The 23,710-nt window shown below is 34.1% G+C and overlaps 1 protein-coding gene across 1 annotated transcript; it reads left to right on the top strand.

Annotated features, from left to right (window-relative positions):
* Positions 1-1,380: 1,380 nt before the first annotated feature.
* LOC145695075 (MD-2-related lipid-recognition protein-like) lies at positions 1,381-21,548 on the top strand. The gene is made up of 4 exons (XM_081771931.1): positions 1,381-1,540; positions 12,404-12,529; positions 18,032-18,198; positions 20,652-21,548. Exons 1-4 carry the CDS (start codon positions 1,447-1,449, stop codon positions 20,730-20,732), a joined length of 468 nt encoding a protein of 155 aa, XP_081628057.1. The 5' UTR covers positions 1,381-1,446; the 3' UTR covers positions 20,733-21,548.
* The last annotated feature ends 2,162 nt before the right edge of the window (positions 21,549-23,710 follow it).

The following is a 23,710-nucleotide window of genomic DNA, read 5'->3' as shown; positions in this document are numbered from 1 at the left end:
TTTTTTTTCTTTTTTTTTCTTTTTTTTTTGCGATACACTGTTACCTTGATTTGACTTCGAACGGCCGCCAACCAAACATTCAGCCTGGATCCGCCCCTGGCTCAAGTTAAGACAAACAGTTTCAAAAGTTGTTGAAGTTATTTGCAGAGCATCTTAAGTAACAAGCAAAAAAACAACTACAACAAAATTACACCCTCCATATTAACTTGCGAACAAACTAGCGAGCAGCGTTTTACGGCCTGCTCCTGTTTTATAATGACATCGAATAAAACGTAATCAATTTTTATACAATCTGCTTAATACACGGTAGAAGTTCACTGAATTGTTAATTGTGCTATATTGTTCTTAAATTGGTAATTTCCATTCACATATAACTATTCACAATACATCTGAATCACTGCAGGAATGGTTCACTTCAATCACATAACTTACGGCGTTCTTTATTAAGCGGAAAGAGATTATGCTATGCATAACAGCCAAACTGCTACTTTTAAAAACCGTTGGATACATTGCAGAATGAAACTCTCCGCTCCCCTGTCCCGCCGCGCCTGCCAAGAAACTGATGTAAACGCAACAGCAGCGCCATCCTCCCAAAACCGCACTGCTATCCTGGTCAACTAATACCTATAACAGCACTTGCCCCCCCCCCAAAACACACATCCTGGCTACGCTACTGGAGTGATTTAAGATATTTAAAAGTCCATTTGATTTTCGGCAAGGAAATACTTATCACATCCTAAGCACATATCACATCACATTATCCTAATATATATGAAAATCCAAGAACTGGATTATGATAAATCAATACTTTTCCTTTTTCACAGAAAAATGTCTATTAGAGTGAGTGAGATACATTTTGTCCTAGTTGTTTCCCTGGACATGACACAAAACACCCGTCTAAATATAGCCTATACAGTATATATACTATATGTTCTTTTACTTGTATTTTGGAACTTTTGCGTTTTGGAAAACAAGCATAAAATTTTAAACGGTTGATTCCCTTTTTGTATTGGTTCTTCATCAAAAATACTTATGCTCCTCCCCTCCCCCTAAAGGTGTATTGATAAATTGTTATAACAGAACAAACATGCTAAAAGAGAATTGTTGTTGTTTATAGTTTTGGCTTTGATGATAGTATCTGCAAAAAATTGGTAAAAACAGGATGTGAGCAATTCACTTTTCGATAAGATTCCTGCAGGATAAATAATCATTTATTTTGTTCATTCACTTATTAAAGAAGTTAAGTTGTAGTTATACTGTGCGAAGAAGGCAGCAGCACTTGAGACAATTTGTCCATGGGCTCCTTGCCAATAAGGCTTCATATCGTTGATAACCCTTGACCAAGGTCTCTGGGAGTAGCGCGTGCAAAGCCTAAATTATCAAGTCGAGACGAAATAACGTTTATTTGAGTTTCATTCTTAGGTCTAACAACACCGAAGGAGAAAAATGAGCTACTTACTTCATTTCGCATTTTTTCTATTTGCCCTTTTGTGTATGGTAACGGCAGAAGTTGTGCAATTCCATGATTGTCCTACAGATGGTAAGTAAGAACTTTTTCTTTTCTTTAACAGGGCAAAAAATGAAAATAAATTTTTAGTTATACGTCTCAGAACTATGCCCTATGGGCTATAGGAGGCAGATGATTAATGAAAGTGGTTGATTGTAAAATAATTTGTGGCATGAAAATGTGCGAGGAAACGAGAGAATTCCGAGAAAATCCACGGACACGGAGTTGTCCACCACAAGATCACGTGATTTGTTATGGAACCAGGAACTCCTTGCACCAGATGGTAAGCGCTCAATCAGTAAGTCACCGTGTCATCCTTAATGTTGTAGCAACAGCCAAATTCTGTAGACCCTACACTTATACTTTCTAAATGATTGAAAGAAAGAAGATGGTTGAAGTCATGCTAGTTTTTTTTTTTTTTGAGGGGGGGGGGTCCCAGTAAGACTCATAAATCCAGGCCCAGAACGACTGCTGGCCAGACTTACTTCCAAAATGATTTGATGATTGGGGCGCGGATCGGATGAGCACTTAAAAATGTAAACTCAAATAGAGCTATCAGACATTTTTACTATCATGTTTTCAGAAATACAAAAGAAATGTGTGCGAATTGTTAGATTTCAGAAATAAATAAAGAAAATATTTAGTTATATGGCATTTGTGTGAGCTCCCTCGTGGCTATATAATTTGAGGACGCACTTTCGACCTGGGTTCGATTCTTGGCGGGAGCTCATGTGGTTCAGACCCCACGTTATACTGTATAGGTCCATTTCTCATATAGCCTTGCTTCTGAAAGTGGTGCTCAAACCTAACTCAACCAATTAACCATGACATTTGTGCTCCAAATTAAGTGCATCGAATCGAGAGCTGGAAGAACCTCAAGTAATATGTTGAATATTATCTTGGCCTAGAGTAGAATTCATGTTTATGAGCTAGTTCCAAACTTTAACCAGTATAAACCTTGCGACATTACAGTAAGCTAAACTTAGATTCAGTAGTCATATACATTACTGAAATTTACACACAGCTATTTAAATTTGTTCATGATGATCATAATTTCTACAACTGAAAGTGGGACCCCGAAAATCAAAAACGGTTGCAGCGAAAGCTTATTCTTAAACAAATTAATAATTTCACACTGCAATAGTGCTTCAAAATGATCTCACTAGTAGCGATCTGGTGCGTAGCGATCCTGGTTCGACCCTAGCTTGGGCCAAGTGGGTTTTGTAGTGGACAAAACGTGTGAGTAGGTTTCCTTGGGTTTTTCCCATTTCCTCCCACTTTCTTCATTCCACTTTTTCATTTATTTCTAGGGATGCGCACGAGACAAGATTTGAGGCTGTCTTGTCTCGAAAATGTGCCGTAAAAGTTGTCTCGACTCGAAAAATGTATATTTCTCTATTGGAAGAGCTGTGAAATTGCCGGGAAAATTCTGTCTCGTCTCGTGTCGTGCGCATCCCTATTAATTTGTCATAATCACCATCTTCTTTGGTCTACAGGGCATACTCATAAGACGTATAACTGAAACATTCAATTTCGTTTTCATCAGTACTTCAAAATGAAAGTGTGGAACAAAATAGTGTTTATTGTATAGTTGAAATCATAATAAAGCAGTGTTACGTAATAATTATATTACAACAAAAAATAATGGTGTTTTATAGTGCTAAATATTTTTGTATCAAAATATATATATATATATATATATATATATATATATATATATATATATATATATATATATATATATATATATATATATATATATATATATATATATATATATATATATATATATATATATATATATATATATATATATATATATATATATATATATATATATATATTAATTCGGGACAACATTTTGAGTTCAAAACAGGACAATCCCGATCAATCGAGAAGTATGATCATCCTAGTTCCTTGTAACATTAAATAAAACATTCTGATCTATACTGCGGAAGAAGCTGAGTCATGTTAGATAAATGACGTCATCAGTCTCTATCGTAAGGTTAGCAGAGGTCTTCAAATATATTTGACTATCAAAGAGAGAAAAAATCAAAGAAAGAAACAAACAAAAAAAGCCCCTTTCTCTTTGTTTCTAATGACGTCAATTCTCTTGCAAAGTAAAACACTTTTTAAGTTCCCCATGTGATATTTTTTCCTCTATAATTTGAATCTAGGTATATTCATTTAAAATAGCAAAACAAAGCAGATTTCTAACAAAAACGACTAACAGTGAAAGATACTCGTAAAAACTGACTTTCAGTTTTAAGTAATTTTCGGAAACTTGATCCAAGTTTGCAGGCAAATGTACAAATTCAGGACAATGACTAAAGTGATGTTAAAATTATAATGTTATGCTCACATTAGAACATTGGACTTTTTCTTTAAGATGAAAAAAAAAGAAAAGAAAAAAAAAATAATTTTCCGTCTTGGAAAGCATAAGAACTTGCACACGTATCGTAGTAAAACAAAAAGCTTTATCTCTACTGATTCATTAGTTATATAGTAAGTTATCGTTGACTTCAGTTGAATTAAATATCTCTTCTAGAAAGAGTAAAGAAACTGCGAACCAAAATTTTGTATTATTATTATTATTATTATGATTATTATTATTATGATTATTATTATTATTATTATTATTATTATTATTATTATTATTATTATTATTATTATTATTATTATTATTATTATTATTATTATTATTATTATTATTATTATTATTATTATTATTATTATTATATAAGTCTTGGTTCAGTCACCAGTGAAAATCGATACCACATATATAGTAATTCCTTTTCTCTAAAGTTATGCAAAATGTGGCGATTTACGTGGGAAGAGTGTCAAAATATTTTTACCCTGCTAGAGTTCTTCATCTACGGATCCGGTATTTGCTCCATGGACCAAGAGCGTACGCAGGGGGTGGGTTCTTTGAGTCCGCGCCTTACGCCACCATTACATTACATGCAATTTTGTATTAATTAATGGTACTTACGACAAAAGATAACCCGAGGTTGATCCAACATTTCATTCTCTTATTACTGATGATTTCACATTTTCCGACAAATTTTCGGTTGGCCATAGTCACGAAAGTAAGCATTTGTACCCCCACATTCGTCTACACTTCTGGCCTTATTTGGGTTTATCTTCGAAATGGTGTCAATATTATTTCGAAATGCCCAGTAGGCCTATATATGAAATAATCAGGTGGGCGAAAGGAGAGCGCTTGACAAGGGTTATTAATTAAATCTTTTGTCTAAACGGAAGAAACTAGTTGACGACCAGCCGAGACTTGTTGTGTGCTCCTCTAATCTATCTCTGTTGGAGGAGATATAGAGTGATGGGGAATGCCCCTCTCTGTTCTGTGTGAGGTTTTCTTCCATAGTGGTCTGTGCATTCACCAGCTACACTGGATTTAAATCCCAATTTAGTTCGAAACACATGTTCAGAACTGTTGGCATCATTGTTTACGTAATTATGGTGTAACAGAAGAAAGTACATAATTAGGATCAGGAATGTACGCAGGGGTTGAGCCTATTTGTCCAAATCCCCCCTGCCGAAATCCTTTGTAAATTTGGTATAATTTTAGGAGTCATTTTACAAATTTTAATATAATTTATCCTCATATTGAATTTGGACCACCCCGGAATCTTGGACCCCTCCCGAAATAAATTCCTGCGTACGTCTCTTATTCAGGATTATCCACAAGACACACGAGACGAGATGATACGGAATTTTCATGACGAGACACAAGACGAGATATAGTTCTCCCAATATAGACAGAAATACATTCCGAGACGAACATCACTTTCAAGATTTTCCGATACGAGACATCTCTTCCAATAGAACTAATACTTTCCGAGACGACACGTCACTTTCGCGGCAATTTTTCGAGACAAGACATCTTCCAATCTTATCTCACAGATAACTCTAATAGAAGAAGTATTACAGCACCTATCAATTACTTAATCAATGGAAGATGTTGGTCCATGAACATTCTAAAATTGCAGCAACTGGTGTCAAGTGATGAAATACTTCTAATTAAGACATCTCCATGAACAAGTAATACCAATATTTTACGACAATAATAATTTCCAAATTAGTTTCTTTCATTGAATTAATTTATTACACACGAAATATACAGGGTGGTCCAAAAGTAGGTATACAGACCAGCATCGATCAATTATGACATTTTAATTTATTAAGATAATGCATTTATTTGCTTCGGTCTGTTACGAGCTTTAAGTAGAAGTGAAAAAAAAAAATTAAGAACAAATAACGAAGAAATAAAGTTAACCTGTATGGATAATAATAAGTAAATGATATAAAATGTCATGAGCCGAACAGTACGGGACTATATACCTATTTTTGGGCACCCTATATTTCATTATAAATTATTATGATCATAGACAGATTTATTACGTACATATGATGTATCTGTGTAAAACGGATCAAAGAGGTCGAGCGCCTTTCCAATGGCTACCCCTGTCCCCTGGACATGTTGTAATGCAAATCAAATGATATAAAAATAACCTTTTCCGGTATTCAAAAGTACTCGCCCAAAAATCTTTGTTCCTCTGTTTCCCCCATTCCCGCAAAGAAATCAAACCTAGCGTCGTCACTGGTGTGAAAACAAGTTCAGATTCAATATGGAAGGAAAATATTGCGTCTTACTGCTTAGGACAAAAAATATTCCTGTTTATTTTCGTGGAAAACTTGTGGAAAACAATCTTCCTATTTCTCTGTAAATTTTCCTCCTTCAGCCTTATCTATAAAACTGAAAAAAAAAATAATAAACATTTAACATGAGATTATATAAACAAAAGACTTCTATGCAGTATTAAGTAATTCTTATTATTAAATGCAATTCTATAGAATTGCTCCATAAACATCAACTATCTCAGATAACCTTCGTATTTTAGTTTCTTTAATCTAAAGGAAGTTGAACTTACTTTGTGACCTTGATAAAAACGACTACGAAGTAACTTTGCTTTGCTCTGTTATTATTTTGATAAATAGTGGTGTTCTTGAGCAGGTCACTGTATACAGGAAAGTATCTTGATAAAAAAGAAATTGATGACCCTTAGAGGTGACCTGAACTTTTGGTATTCTATACTGATTTGAAGTGTACACGTACTAAATGCAAAATTATTTTTTTTGTCCTTCAGTACCAGTAATTTCGAGGTCGAGTTCTATGTACTGAAACTTTAGTTTATAAGTCAGAAAATCATAATAACCTTATCAGCAACAAAATTCCTGATTCACACATTCTGATCTTGTGATCAAGCTGTGTTGGAACCGTGATACTATTGTGGGGAACGAGATATACTGTGACAGTTGATATTGGATTATGGTCTGTGTACTTGCCCCAACTGCATCAGATTCAAGTCCCAATCGTGGTTCAAAGACAACCTTGATTAATAATAGGTTGTGTTCTTAAGAAGCTTGGTATTGGATAAGTACACAAAATAAGAAATTTACCTCAAAGAAACGCATCGATTGGCATATTCTTCGTCTCTGAACACTTTTCTTCCCGTTAAATCTAATAATATTGTAGAAATATGTGAAAAATGAATAAATGATGCATTAAAACGTCCCATAAGAAAGTTAAGAATGCAGTAAAATGCTAATAATGACCAATTAGAAAAGTGATAATTTATGTACTCACAACGTAAAGCAATTCATTTAATTTATTAGTGTGTTTGCATTCTTCAACTAGACACTTTTCAGTCTGGTATTGTACGAGCATCTCTATTAGACAGGCACGTAGCCAAGGGGGGGGGGGGTCCGGATCCCCCCTTCGAGACAAGAAATGAAAAAAATTAAGAAAGGATAAAACGAAATGAAATGAAAAAAGAAGAATCGGCGTTAAAAATTTAAAAAAAGAACTACAGAAAGCTTTTGGTTACTCTTTCTTATGAAGAAATTTGTATTACTTGCAATACATGGTGGCGAGGTGAGTGGGATATCCTGGAAGAGTCATGGGATTTGAAATTTCCGGAAGTTACGAAATTCTTAGAATTTCTGCTACTAGTCAGGGAGATTTCAAGCTTCTCAAAGCATAATGCCGGTTGTGTAACAGCGTGGACATTTTTGATCATAATTTTTCGTCATTGCATCCTTGCAGTATCAAACATGTTGTTTCAAAAACATTTTCTACTACTCCTTTAACCTGTCATTTGGAACAGACAATAGTTGAAGGAATAATAAAAACAAAAAATTATGTAAAAAGAAAATTCTGTTAACATTTGATTCAACAGAGAAAGGAACGCAGATATTGTAAAATATTTTACAAGACATTATTGAGTTTGTACACTCATGTCCAAAATTATTGTCGCAAGTCTATAAATATGTTGCTGTAGGAGTATAATTTGATAAAGAATTCGCCCTGTATTTCTTACAATGTTAGTATGTGTGTAATCGGCAAAGACATGTAAATGACAAATTTTGTCAAAAGATCAGTAAATAAGAACAATAAAAAAATAAAACTTTCTTGTTCATTTAGCAACATTTCATTTTACTCACTCTAATTTTCGTATATATAATTCTTTTTCTATGAAATTTACCACAAATAGGGTCTATACATTTCCCGATTATACACATGGTATCAGTATTAAAAGTACCCTGCAAAATCATTATCAAATTATATTCTTACAAGAAGACAGTCATAGATATTCGACAATCATTTTGGACATGAGTGTACTTTTTATAATAGTGAATATGCACTTTTTATAATAGTTGAGATCGTAATGAAAGGAAAATTGTTATATTTGAATGATCAGAGGAAGAACGTAAATATTGTAAAATCATTTTCAATCAATCATTCAATCATTCATTTTCAATCAATCATTCAATCATTCATTTTCAATCAATCAATCATTTTTTTTATTATTTTAGTCGAGATTTCTTCGTAGTTTGTTATTAAAATACTTAGTAACATATCCTCATTTTATTGTCCTAACAAAGCAATATATGTTGATTGTAAAGTAGTTTAGATTGATCGGGCCTTCAGTGTTTCATGTCACGTCTCTCCCCCCCCCCCCCCCCATTACGAAATCCTGGCTAAACGAACCAGTATATGTTCCAGTAAAATAGTTTAGAATAATCGAGCCCCTGGTGTGATGACCACAGTATTTCATGTCACGGACCCCCTTCCCTTCACGAAATCCTGGCTACGTGCCTGTATTAGATCTGAATATAGTAGTGTAGATCGAATAACAAATATATATTTTGGCCTTGCAGTTGAAATATTTTCAATAATCATGCAGTATCTACCATTAGAACATACTGAATTTCACAGAATAAACCACTAACTGCTAAAAACTCCCTGGCAAGAAGACATGAAGAGCTTAAACTGGTTATCCGGTGCTTTTGAGTTTGTGGATGCATTGTCAGCTCATAGTGATTTTTATTTGCTATTATTACCTTTAACAGGAACCCGCTACTTATTTCATTTGCTACATATATTGAGTTGATGGATTAGTTTGTGCTATTTGGAAGAAATGAATACATTTCTTGTTTGAACGTTCAATTAATCAGACAATGGATCACTAATGTACTTCCCCGCATTGTTCAGAATCTGTTTCCAACTTTAAGGCTGTTGTTGAATCCCTTTACGGAAAAAAAGAATCGGTGGGTTGGATACGTAGAAGTTATAATACGCAGGGACAGTAAATAATAATAATAATAATAATAATAATAATAATAATAATAATAATAATAATAATAATAATAATAATAATAATCCGTAGGAGCCACCTCTGCTAAATACGCCGGATGAGGAAGAATTTCCTATTGAAGCTGCTGATTGACTACAGTTGTCATGTTTGCTTAGTGTTAAAAGAGTTTTCTTTCAATAAAAAAAAAACCGTTTCTTTTCTTTTTTAAAAATACTTTTTCTAACTTTTCTTTTAAGTACAATAATTACATTGTTTCTTTACAAATTAACGCTTAGCATAAACACTACTTGAAGGTTGTTTGGACAAGTTGACATTATTTTGTCCCAACTATATCATTTACAATATTTTACATCACATGATATGAGAGTCAATGGTGAGATGCGGACTTCTTGGAACAGCTCTTGCAGGGCATAATCATTATCCGGCTGCAGTCTCCGTGTGGCAGAAATCTTGAATGATGGCCATCAATTTTGGCCAGGATATAGAGGGTTCAAAGTTAGAAATCGAGTTCTTCATGGAAGTGATATCCAAATCGGAAATGGTAGAAAACAACCATTTCCGGTTTTTACGTTTATTGTTAGGATGGATTTTTATGCAAGTATCCCTTGCGTTCGTTGCTTACGATTTCTATGTGTAACCATCAGAAAGTTGTACGTAGAACCGTACTTAAACAACTTTCTCAATTGGCTATTCGGCCACATCACAAGCAAAGAACGCAAGGGACGCTTCCATGAAAATGCGCCTTTATAGAGCAAAACCAGTAATCGATCGCAAGACGCAATCGATTAAGCATTCCAAGAGATGGTGTTCCTCCATCTCCATACCTTAACTCTCTGCTGAAACTGAAAGTGACAGAGATTCATTACAACTTCCAGGTTCAATGTTGATCTAAGTATATAAAGCAAAAACGAAAGGAGATAACGAGAAGCTTTTTTTTTTTTTCTTTTTAATGGGAATCGATTTAGCGTTTTAAGAATAGCTAACCATCTTCTCTCAATTCTCTATTCAAGCCAGACATGGAAGAAATCAGAACGTTCTAGTATTAACGTTGATCACTCTAGAGTAAAAACACCAATATCTAGCGAGTGTGGTTTTCTGCGATCAATTAAGGTCCCAACAACATATTGCATGTGTATTCTAATTTTTCTACTAAAACCGGAAGAGGTGAAAAAAGAAAATTTGCCACTTTCTGTTTCAAAATCAATTGAGATAATGTCACGCCATACAAATCAAACTCCTTCACGTGGCACTACTATTTGTTTGTTAAAATGTGCTCAAAAAATATATCTTTATTGTGCAAACTAACTCTGCACATTCTAAGCATGATTTTGTTTTCTGTTTGTTTTTACATGCAATATTTCACATTTCTAAGGAAAAAGATCTTATTTTAGAAGTAAAGCGGCGATTTGTGTATTTTTTTCTACAAAAAAAAGCGTTTTTAAAAAACGTCTTTCTTTTATTTACAACTCTATACATGTAATATGCCACATGTGATCTGATGATATCCATGTGGATGATGATGTCATGTGTCATTTATTCTGCCTGTTGTCTTGAAGTGCTGCATGAACTCATTGGAGTAGATCACAGTACAAAGTATCAATGATGGTAAGCTACGATTACGGGATCAGGAGTTCACTGTGGTAATCCTTTCCATGCTCCAGCAGCAGTGGCGGCTCCAAAGGAAAATCACATCTGCAATGGCAGGAAACCCCTTCCAGGCTTTGAAGCCTCTGCTGATTTTTCACTTTGAACGTATTCTTTAAGTTCAGAGGGGAAAAAAACACACACACACACAATGAATTGCATATTCATATATCCAATATATGTGTTGTATACAGAATTATTTGACTTAATGTAAAATACCGGTACCGGTACTTTACTCAACACAAAGAATGAAAGCTGTTCAAGAAGTAGAAAACAGTTGATGTTCCCAACAATGCTCATCCTACTTCTTCAATTTTAATTTCTTAATTGACTATAAAAATGATTCTGTTACATACCCCTTAACATAATACTCATTAAGAGTGTAATTTGAAATTGATATCAAACCTACATATTCTTAACTAATGAGGAAAAGTTAACCAACTCCATTTCTTGTATATTTATAACGTTTATTAACTTGTAAAATAGGGAATGTTACTTTCATGACGTACTGAAATTTAAATATTTTTTTTTTTTCGATTTCGACCGTTTCTAGAAACAAATGAGTAATTAATTCGACTATTTACTTTCAGGATTAAGACGTATACCTACTGTTTAACGTTGAATCTGAATCGCACGTGCTCCTACAGGGAATTGAACCCCGGAATCCAATGCCAAAGACGCTTTTGAAAACGATATATCTACAAGGAATGCCTAAATATGCATGGAGTTCTTCAAGTCTACCGGAAACCGAATTTACTGAATCCGTTGATTGTTCCCCACCTTAAACCTACACTACATGACAAGTGACCCAAATCAACGATAATTCTGAGCTTCAGGCAGGGCCGTGCCGTGGAAAATCAGCGCCCGGGGCGAGAGTATACGACGGCGCCCCCATACGTATATTCCAAGCAATTTTTCCTATCTTTTTCCTTTTCTCTCCCGAATTTTTCGCACCCCTTACTTCGACGCCCGGGGTCGTCGCCCCGCTCAACTCCCCACCCACGGCATGGCCCTGCCTTCAGGCCAATAAAAATAGACATGCATGTTTATAAGCCTATTTCTTTATTAAGTTTGAAATTTTATTTTTCGATATTCTGCTGTTCTGTAGGTAGTTTAAAATTATTTACTTGAACTACAAGTGTAACAGTTACTGTACATATTTGTCTGTAGCTTCGTATGCATGTTTTTACAGTAGCATTTCACACAAAATCAGTTTAAAACGATGAAAGCTGTAGTATGCTTGATATACAGCAATGCTCCGGTAGTTTGCCAGTATACTACTGACATATCTTGGACAATGAACAAACGAGCCTTTCACTACATGTTAGTGATCCCACTAGTAGGTCTAAGTCAGTAAATTCCAAAAGGTGGCATACCCATACAGCGATATTCAGGATAATGCTTCATTTGTCTCCGAAGTACAGGTATTAAATATTTTTTTTTCTTTTTACATTCTCGTAGGACAGATCAAATGGGAACATATCTACGTATATGATATAATTGTCAACGTTAATTACTTTATGGTAGTTATTCTGTATTAACGCTCATATTATATCTTTTCTTTTTGTGTATACAGGTGAAACTCCAAGGAATTGCAGTATCTCGCAAGTGAGCATTACTCCTTGTACTGAAGCTGCAAATAATGAGCCATGCAAAATCAAAAGGGGAAGATCAGCCAGTATTGAATTTTTATACACTCCAGGTAGGACTTTTTAGCAAAAATATAAGGAAACAACTCATAAACAGTTCAAAATACTCATTGTATTTATTTATTATTAATTTATAAGCATATGCGCGTTATTGTTACAGCAAAAATGATAGTGTTAAAACAGCTCAATGTTAAACACTTTAGCATTTAATTTCAACTTTAGTGGTCCGGTAACACAGGCCTACTGTAACCGATTTGACATAGAAGGTGTTGAGCGATGTAAAAATAACATCTTGGCGTTCTTACAGAACTAGGTGAATGAATGAAGGAACCCTATAGTAGAGCAGAGCCACAGTGATCTTTGTATATATACCATATTACTATCACCCTAGGACAAGCTATTGAGATACTAATAATTAATAACTATAATATTTGTCAGTAGCCAGCGAAATTTAATTTGTTAAGAACAATGACTTAGCAAAGGTGTCACAGCCACCTCAATGTCAAAGTTACTCATATTGAGAATTAGCTTTAGTTTTTTATTTATTTATTTTTTTACAGCTACGATCAAAACTTTATATTTACCATTTTTACTACGTAATGAAAAACGTGTTATCTGTAAGCTTTCATATAGGTAGTTTTGTGAGCATATACATTTTCTGTCAACATTTATGAGTAAAAATGCTGCCGTCTGCTTTCTGCTGTGTTCACTATGTTTCTTTTCGTCGCAGACTATACAGGGTGGACCAAGAGTAGGCATACAGTCCCGTACTGATCTGCTTACTGTATTTCATATCATTTCTTATTGTTATCAAACAGGTACACCTAGTTTCTTTATTACTTGTTCTTAATGTCTTTTCACTTACACCTTAAGCTCGGAGCAGCCGAAGCAAGTAAATTCATAAGCTAGAATGTTATAATTGATCAATGCAGGGGTGTATACCTACTTTTGGGTCATCCTGTATTTCGCTCCTCGTAACCACTTATAAATAATTTATGTCATACTTTATTATCCGTCATAAGAGTCATGCCCCATTAATAAGAAAGAATTTTGTGTTGGTAAAAATAGTTATTTGGCAACTGTTACTGAAACGACTACTTATTATGACAGGTGGTTGATTTAACGACTACCAGTTTAGCACCGGTTTAGCAATATATATCAACTATTGCTAGCAATTAACGACATACTTTTTAGCTGTCATAGAAATCCATTTTTGCCGATTTTCTTGAAAACTACTGTTGAGCTCGGCGTCATGCTCAACTCTATCGATTGATGTATCCCCCATTTAGGGACACTATTGTAGTTAAATAAGCATTAATGCTTAAGGGTTAATAGTAATTTTGAGCTATGTCTCATTAACCACACTGTACAGGGTGATTCAAAACAACACCGACAAGGAGGTGATTTCTGACACCAGTGCCGGACTTAGGTTTGATGGGCCCTAAGCTATTGAAATGGGCCTTTATACGTCAAGCTTTCTTTCTCAGCTACAAAATGTCGCCGTTTTTTAGGTTTGAATATATGTTATATGCTAATTTATGGACCTAATGAATATCTAAATGGAAACAAGGACCCATTACAAGTAGGGCTGAGAAACGGGGCCTCCATTATAAGCGGGGCTGAATAAGAGGGTTCTCATTAGAAGTAGGGCTGAGAAATTGAGCCCAATTACTTGCTTCATAAAAGTCTAGTACCGGTACATAACAATACAACACACCATTGTTGTATGTGCGTTTTATCTTATTTGCTTTTTCTTGTTATTTGGAAAATATATTACAATAAGTTTTTCTTTAAATTTTGTGAGTACCCAAGTGAGTGGGGCCCTAAGCTATAGCTTGTTTAGCTTATACGTAAATCCGGCACTGCCTGACACCAAGATAAGACAAAAAGTATAGATCAACCTGGGTACACAAATGCTTCTTGTCGAAGATATAGGCTACCGAAAATATGAAAAGATGAATTTTAAAGGTCCATAGTACCAAAACTATTGGATCTACCGTAGTCAGGTCAAGACTTCACTTAGGAGCTAGTATGTCCCCTATCCAAATATCTAAGTTTCAAAATCCTGCTGTACTACCGCAACAATTTTTATAGGGGCAGTTGGTAAGTACTTCAAATTATATGCCTGTAGCCAAACTCCCTCTATAAAAATTGTTGCGCGAGTACCTATTAGGATTCTGAAACATGTATTTTTGAATAGCGCACATATTAGTTCCTCAATGAAGTTTTGACCTGACTTCGGTAGTTTTGGAGCTATGGACATTTAAATTTCTTTTCTTTTCTTTTTTCTTTTTTTGGTAATGTTTTTGGCAGCCTGTAACTCCGAATGGAAGTATTTGTGCACCGAGGTTAGTCTCTAGTTTTTGTCTTATCTTGGTGTCAGGAATCACCTCTCGAACGTTGTCAGTGTTGTCTTGAAACAACCTGTATGCTGTTGTCTTAGTAGTGCCACAATGCAACGCTTAATGCGATTAAACTCCTCTATCACATTATAGGGATATTAACGATGTCATTACCGTTACTTGAGAGAAATCATTGATTCTGGGAACAGAGAGACATCACAGTGGGGCTAAGTTGCGTGAATAAGCAGGATGATCTAATTCGAAACCGATTTGTTTTCGGTAAGAAATTCTCTCGCGTTGATCATACTATGGCATATTTTCACATATTTCCATGCCAAAATGCACACAAAGATCTCTATTGAATTCACTGATAGTAAATTACCAATTGATTCTCTCAGGTAACCTCGATGTTTGACTCACACATAAATTAAAATGGACCCTTAAGATATATATATATATATATATATATATATATATATATATATATATATATATATATATATATATATATATATATATATATATATATAGTTTTCCATATGAAATAGCTCATAATAATATAAACAGTGATAAGTTTGTGAAGATAATGACAAAAATATTTTCTTCAAGTGTTAAATTATGTTTATAGAGAAAAACACAGTTTTATAGCTTACATTGTATAGTTTGCACTTTCAGAAAATCATTTTTGTAATCTAAAGAATCCTGTTTTAGCGGGGCAAAGGAATAACTTACAAAATCTTACAGTAAAATGGCAATAAATCAAAATTCAGTATAAATGTCTTCTTCAGAATAATTTACCTTTTTTGGGCCTTTCTTATTGAAAGATAGCATTAATTTTGTCTTCAATACTAATGAAATACAGAAACAAAAATGTTAAATACTAAAATATAATTACGTTTTCTTCTCTTAACATAATTTCACTTATTCTGCTTTCTTGATCATGAAAGTTATTAGTATTTACATCCTTGTGTCATTCAAAAGACCGAAGCATGGTGTTTCTTGTAATCTAGCTCTCTGTAGGCGAGATAATGTTATTGGGAATTGCTTATACTGTGAGAGTTGATCTTACGTGATGGTCTGCGTACCCTAAACTGCACCGAATTTAAAGGCTGATCTTAGTTCAAAATTCACATGAATAGTAGGTTCTGTCGTTCATAACATCGGTGTTTCAGAAAAAAAAAAAAAAAAAAACACACACACACACACACAAAACTCAGCTCAATACTGTAGACTTAATAAATCTCGAAGGAATTTAGTCGTTCTGAACCAGATGAAGCTCTTTGAAAGTTTTTGTTTCCTAACTAATTACTTATAGATAGAAAGATGATTAATTTTATGATTCCTGCTATTAGTGATGCTATAAACTGTAGTAGCATGGAACCGGTCATGAACTTCGAACTTCGAGATCAAGAGCCAATCAAACCCAGTGACCTGAAAAGATCTATGACCCGGACAGACCCGGAGATGACAAAACGTCGTCATACATTTGTAGATTATTGTGAGGCGACTAATGCAATTATATTAACATAATTCTCTTCTCTCTCTGTGTGTGTGTATGTGTGTTTGTTTTTTCTCTCACTAAATCTATAGTTTTCTTTCTCGCTGGTTGCTTGTATCTGTGTACGTCAAAGCATTGCACTGAAAGATAACTATAAGGGTTAATAAAATATAAACACGTCAGAATCACAGAAATGATAATCTACATATTTTTTTCTTATGAGAGATCGTCAAGGTTTAATATTTTTGTATATGCTATGTTCAAATATCACTGTATTATTTTTCTGTACGAGAAAACAAATAAACATTAAATTGTATTTGAAATATTTGACATGATAAAGTCCGCAGAAAAAAAAGAAGAAAAAAAAGAAGAAAAAAAAGAAAACTGCAACATGAGCGTGTAAGTTTATTGTGAAACTACGGCTAACAGCGCAGGGAATCAACACAACGTGTAAGTGACACGAATCGCGCCAGGAGAAACCTCGGCGTCCTACTCTGCACCCTTATTTTGAAGCAAAAGACTTCGTCGTTTCACAATAAACTTACATGCTCATGTTGCAGGTCTTTTGCTGCGGATTGTACCTTAATTAAGAAACATCACACTTAAAATCAAACAAATGAATATTCGAGCTCAAGTAGTGGGCATCATGAATCCACTATAAAATTTCGCAATAATGCTGCAGAACTCAAGTTCTGCCTGCTTCTAGGTTTCCGGAGGGGAGGGGTCTGGTTTATCGAGTTTGTCCAGCTCTGAGAAGCGACACACAGAGGGATGACCCGGACAAGAGTCGTGAACCAAGTTACCCGATGGCCTATTTCATTTGTGACCGATTTTTTTTTTTTTTTTTAGTTGAAAATTTTTATCAGTTTACCTTTCAACAATTTCAATCCGAAGGTATAGATACTCTCCTTAAGACTATATCTAACACACAAAGAAAAATATACGGATTTTTAAAATTGTAATTGGACTTTTGAAACAAAAGTTACCCTGGAAAATGTCTTTAAAATTGTCTGTTCGTCATCTCTAGTACACGCAATGGACTCCTTGGAAATTTCATGCAACGTTTAATGATCTTTTCAGAAAGGTCATATCACAGTTCAATATACATTTTTAAAGGTGAGAGTCACTTTGGACTTCTTGTCTCTGACTAATTCAAACCACAAAAGAAATAAGAAGTGTCAAGTCTCAAACAAAACAAAACAAACGCTATCAAAACGGTTTCATAAAAAGAAACCGAAGCTGCTATATACAATTTAAATCAGGGTAAAAGTCATCCCTTCAACTTAAAATGCGAGCAATATATATATATATCACAATTGTAGTAGTGACTATTTTTAGGATGTAATAGGGTGAACTCAACCCCGATTTCAATCGTAAGCAGTTCAGACGATAAGAAAGTTTCAGATGAAATGCCATGTTTTATTGCATCAACGTCAGATGCGTACTTCGTATGCTATGTGTAAAATTTTCAGTGAAATTCAGTACTTTTCCTTCATACCTGACACATTACAATAAAATTTAAGCGTTTGCATTACCAAATGAAACCTAGTTCATAAATTAACACTTAGAACACCACGACTGCTTCCCAACAAAGTTTTGTTGTAATTTAAATATATTAATGCCTACAGTCTTCTTTTTCATTTCTTTCTTTCTTTTTCTTTTCTGAAAATATTTTATAAAGCATAAACTGAAGTGTATTTTGTTATATTTTAAAGATGTTGCTGCAACAACTGCAAATTCAAAAGCATATTGGGCAAGCTTCAGAGATTTACCATTGGCTGGTATGAGTGACGACGCATGTCTTTATACGACCTGCCCAATCCAAGCGAGCACTCAGCAAAGTTATGCATACAACCTTAGGATTTCCAGAAGGTATCCTGCGGTAAGTGATAACGTCTGAATGTTTGTAATATTAGAGCTACACAGAAATTTTTATCATGAAATCTCGTACTTATGTGTATTTAGTTAGGTTTAAATTTTAAACTTGCTCTAAAGCAAAATTCTGAAGTTTTAAAACTTTAATGTAACCGGTTCGGGTCCAAAATGTTCGATTTTTCTGAATAACCATTTTCTTGAAGTACCCGGTTTTACCCGTACAATATGTGCATTTTATTACTGAATGACGCGTCTAAGGTACAAAAACTTCAGAATGTATCTTCTAAGTTGCGATAGTTTTTTTTTTTTTTTTTTTTTTTTTTTTTTTTACATTTATTTAAGTTTGTTCATGCACTTTTGAAAATATATATCTGAGCAAAATAGCTACTAGTTTCATATCATTTTTAGTAAGCTATTTGCCAAATGTTATAATATCAAATACATGACACTTTAAGTTAAGCAACAATACATTGAAAAGGTAATTGTCATGCTTTATACTTTAATGAGATATGATTCAACTTGTATTGCCAATTTGGAGTCCTGAGGGGTAATATCTGGTAGACATTTCTGCTTCCGTTTTCTAGATAAAATTTCTTTTAATCTCAAATATCCTTAAGAACATACGCTTACTTTGCCTAAGATCAGTGGTGTTACTCAATCATTTAACAACTGGTACTATGATTAGTATAAGTTGAATTAATATTATTATCATTTGATTATGTATTTGTATATTATCATCATTTACTTACTTATTCCAATGGTACTCATAACAGTGACTATGATTAAGTAAGTATTGCAGTATAGCTCTTTGTTGATATAACTCACTAAGTGTTGAATGGCATTTAGAAAACTTGGGCAAGTTGTCCTTCGGACAATCACGATCTTGCAAATAACGTCTCATTCCATTTTTCTAAAGACATCCCTGTCATGGGGTAAGATATATAAAATTTAAAACCACAAGTGTTCACTACAATAATTTAACATTCCATGATTTGTAGATTCTCACAATTTGTAAAAGTGAAGGAAAGTACAGTAACAATAGGGGGCGCCGAGCCGACGGACAGATTTGAAACTTGAATATTGCGCAGGCGTAATAACATATATTCGTTGGCGGGGTGGGAACCGAAAAAAGAAAAAACGCCGTTTATGGTCAGTCGCAATGGAGCATTTGAGTATAAAAATCGTGCTACCTCAGTTCGTAGTAATTACGAAACTAACGTAAGTATGTGCCAGAAGTGCAACGTTATTTTAGACCTACCGCTCACTGGCAACAAAACTGTTGCACAACTATCTCGTCGCTGTCGCCTACAGTCAGCTACTTCACGGAGACAAAACAGTTTTGTTGCCACACCCTCGCTCACTGGCGACGGCAACAGAAAAGTTGCTGGACATTTGATATAATTTGGCGAGATTGGACACAATACGAAGGACTTCGAAGTATGTGATATTGCTTGGCTACTAATGGTGAATTTAAAGAAGAAAAAAGAAATAAAGAAATACTTGGTGCATCCTATATACAGTAACACATTGCAAAGGGAAGATTTTACACAAGTGATTTACGCAATTATCCCTCGAAGCTCATCCCACTTTCTTATAACAGCGAAAAACACTTCCTCCCACAATTTCTTCTTTACATTTATATATGAATATCCTTGCAAACTTTCTTTTATAGATATAACGCTGTGCGTTTCCCTATTTCCTCAATTAATTTTTCATTACCTTCATCGCTAATTAAAGACATATTAGCTTCTATTACAAACACTTCTTTTCACGAGCTGCACACGGAACGAACTGTTGTGCGAAAAAACAACTTATAAAAAACATTTTTTTAAAAAAATCTCCCTGCTTGGAGGATCTCGGCAACTTTTCTGTCGCTGTCGGCTCAGTGATCGGACTCCCGTAAGACTCAATGCATTTTTAGTTGTTGCGCAACTGTTCCGTTGCCGAGCTGTTGCCCTGTTTGGCGACACCTTAGCAACTTTTCTGTCGCCGTCTCCTCAGTGAGCGGATTCCCATAAGACTCCATGCATTTAGCCAGGGTAACAAGATAGTTGACGACAGAAAGTTGCCAGTGAGTGGTATGCCTTAGACGAAACTTTAATGTTGGTCGACATCGGAATATCCTATTGGCTTGGGTGAAGAAGTTTGAAGAGACTGGTAGTATGTTGGGTGTCCAACATGAAATTCCAAGAACAGTGCGAACTCCTGAGAAAGTGGCTCGGCGCCACTCTGTACAAATGAAAGCAAGCCGTATTTTCTGCTGTTACTTATCTATTTTTGGAGTTTGCCTTGAAGCATACATTGATTAAAGGTTAGCAATTGTTCTTAGACAAGAATGTAACGGGATTAAGAAATTACCATATTTCTAAGCAAATGATTGTAGATTTGCACCTAGTAGGTCAGAAAGTGTTGTAGTTGCTAGCCTAACAACCTTCATTTTTATTTATTTATTTATTACAGAGGCAATACAACATCAAATGGAGACTGTGGAATGACGACATGGAATGTTGTTTTACAACAATGATCAAAATAGTGAAGTAGATAATTCTAGAAACAAGTGCTACGTATGAAAGTGACAGAAAAAAAAGTTCGGAATATGATAGGCGTACTGATAAACATTGAAGGACTATTTCGTAGCCTGTGTTTGTAAACAAATGAATGATAATTTTCAATTTGTATGAACATTTTCTTTGTGATACTCTTCGTTTCTTTTAAATAAATTAAAATAGCGTAGACTATAATCCTTACTTATGAAACATTACTACGAGAACTTATCATCAGAAGTATGAAAAACAAGGCTTCAGTATTAAATTGGAGATTATTAACAACTTAACTAGCAAATAAATATTTTTTCCCCTTTGACACCATCGTATCTTCAGTTTTATTGGAGATAAACTGAAATTTTGACTGAATTTAAAAACCTTATAGAGTACTACTATTTCTTGAACGTCTTGTAACGTACACATTAAAATTTAAAATCCTTTGGTTACAAGTTGTATTTATTTATTTACTAGACAGTTTATAAAATAACATAAAGTTACAAATTTTACACAGATAACATCCATTAAACTCAATCAAACATTGTAAAAATAAAAAATGCATTTTTGTTTTGACGTTACACCATAACTTTTTGTGTAGACCTTACACCTTTTCTACATGACGTTACACCTTTTCTACATGACTACATATCGTTTATGTTATCTGCGGTGCATTATGAGAAAAATTCAGTTGTTTATTTGAAGATCTACAAATATTTTTGAAACCTTTTAGTAGGCCTATATGACATATTTTAATGTTAATTTAATATACATGTATAATTTCTTTTAAGTTCTCTTATAAACAATTTTAAGATTTTAAGCAAGTTTTTTATTTACACCTTAGTATCTACGTTTATTGAACTATGTATCTATTAATGTGTACTAAAAATACAAAGTACCTACAGTAGTATACAATTGACTACTATTGTAGTACAATATTGCAATTATTAAAACAAGTACAGAAATGTTTAATTAATGTGTGTTCATTCCCTCTTTCCTTAGATTTTGATTAATAGTGAAAGAAATTTGGTAAGCGTTAGAAACTATTTCTAATGTTCAAAATTGAATTTGTGTAAAAATGCGAATGTTTTTCTTCCTAACTTTCAAGAGAAATATGAAATGTATTATTATTATTATTATTATTATTATTATTATTATTATTATTATTATTATTATTATTATTATTATTATTATTATTATTATTATTATTAAATTTGATAAAGATAAAATTAAAATTATTTAATAAAATAACTGTGAATTTTTCGAAAATTTTAACATCTTATCCTAATCCACTTATGTTCTAATAGGCTGTTCTAAAATTGGGCCCATGGACAACAGAGTGCAATCAGGTCAAAATAAAGCAAAAATGCTATATGATGGTATAACCTCCAAGGCCTCCTTCAGTTGCTATGGGAAATCAGAATTTCACTACGTGGCAACGTTGCAGATTAACTTGGAACCATTAGCATTGCCCTACGAATCCATTAACCAGTTACATAGATTGTTACGTTAATAAGTCTACCAACTTAACTGCCATCTGGAAAGAATCGATGTAACTATTTGATGGATTGGTATATCTTCTCTGTGGTTGTTTATTTGCGACTTTGCCACATAGTCAATTCGCGTCTCCAGACCAGGATCCGAAAGATATACAATTATATAAATTTTTCGCTCTATGTTGATTTGTAAAATAGCAATGTGTAGTCCGTAGGCGCCATTTTTAGAACATCCGGTATAGAGCCTATCTGTATATTTATGGGATGAACCATTTATCTTGAATCACTCGTGTAACGTTTTATCTAATACATGTAAAATGCTAAAAAGCTTGCACAATACACATATCTACAGTAGAAGATCATTTGATATACTCTACAATACACCATATTAATCGTATTACCAATGAAACATAAGATTCAAATGCCACTACGTCCGATGATGACACTTGAAATCTACATATTAAACAAAAACTTAAATTACTATATTCACTATTCAGTGTTAGAAACTAAGGATGCTACAATATCACAAACATCAAAATTTTGGAGACTTCTTCATCATTTATAATGCAAGTGAGACGGGGGGTGCAGTGCAAATGAGAAGTACCTTAGTGCCAAATATTGTGATCATGATATGGCGTATTTCAAAAGCGATTGGGAACAAACATACGAGGGATTGAATTTTCTTTTCAAAAGCTTAATTTTGAAAAATATACTGAGATAAATGGCATATCCAATCACACGTAGATGGTTTTCAAAAGATGTAGAGATCATAATGCCGTTGACAACAATATAATACACTAAACCGATTCGAAGACATGAAAAACAGGAGTATAACAATTATTGTTATACATGTGAAATGACGTAACAGCGGGGCATTTGTATAATGATTCATGATTGTCGTTTTCCTTTGCTTCTATGCCATTACAGCTACAGTTTTAGATTTCTAGTGTATGCTATGCATAGTATTAGAAGCCTTATAGAAAGGCTACGTCCGCCTGTGTGTCCGTCCGTCCGTCTGTCGACAGTTATCATATAAAAAATGGTAATAGATAGTGAAAAGTATTTTTAATCGATTCGGTATGCCAAGAATAGATTCCATCTCATAACGTTGAACTCTTTCGCCATTGAAAAAAAAAAGTAAAAAGGTAATAGATAGCGATAAGCAGTTATATAAGAGACACATAGATTTAAAGTGGAGAAGTGGAGAAGCTTGAGTAAAAAAATTCAAGGATGTAGGCTGAGATTGTTTGAACAGATAGAACAAAGAGACGTCAACTATGTGCGGAAAGAATTAGAAAGATAGAAGTAGCAGGAAGAGAGCAAGATACAAGATCAGATGGAAGAACGACCATGCCAAATGATTTGAGGGAGAGGGTGTGGGAAATAGGACGACGCCAAGGATAAAGTGGAGGTAAAGAATTGAAGATGGGAACGCCGACACCATATAAACATGGTAAAGGCGGAGACGAAGAAGAAGAAGAAAAAG

The sequence above is a fragment of the Thermobia domestica genome, chromosome 9 (genome assembly GCF_964235325.1).
Source record: "Thermobia domestica chromosome 9, izTheDome1.hap1.1, whole genome shotgun sequence".
Classification (NCBI taxonomy): domain Eukaryota; kingdom Metazoa; phylum Arthropoda; class Insecta; order Zygentoma; family Lepismatidae; genus Thermobia; species Thermobia domestica.
The sequence above is the reverse complement of the archived record's forward strand: the minus strand, read 5'-3'. Positions and strand labels throughout refer to the sequence as shown.

Bases quoted from the DNA above. Each gene is read 5' to 3' on its own strand.
- LOC145695075 (XM_081771931.1), top strand. From the start codon at position 1,447: ATGAGCTACTTACTTCATTTCGCATTTTTTCTATTTGCCCTTTTGTGT. The intron at 12,530-18,031 runs GTAGGACTTTTT...TATATTTTAAAG, and splicing joins TGAATTTTTATACACTCCAG to ATGTTGCTGCAACAACTGCA. The intron at 18,199-20,651 runs GTAAGTGATAAC...TATTTATTACAG, and splicing joins TTTCCAGAAGGTATCCTGCG to AGGCAATACAACATCAAATG.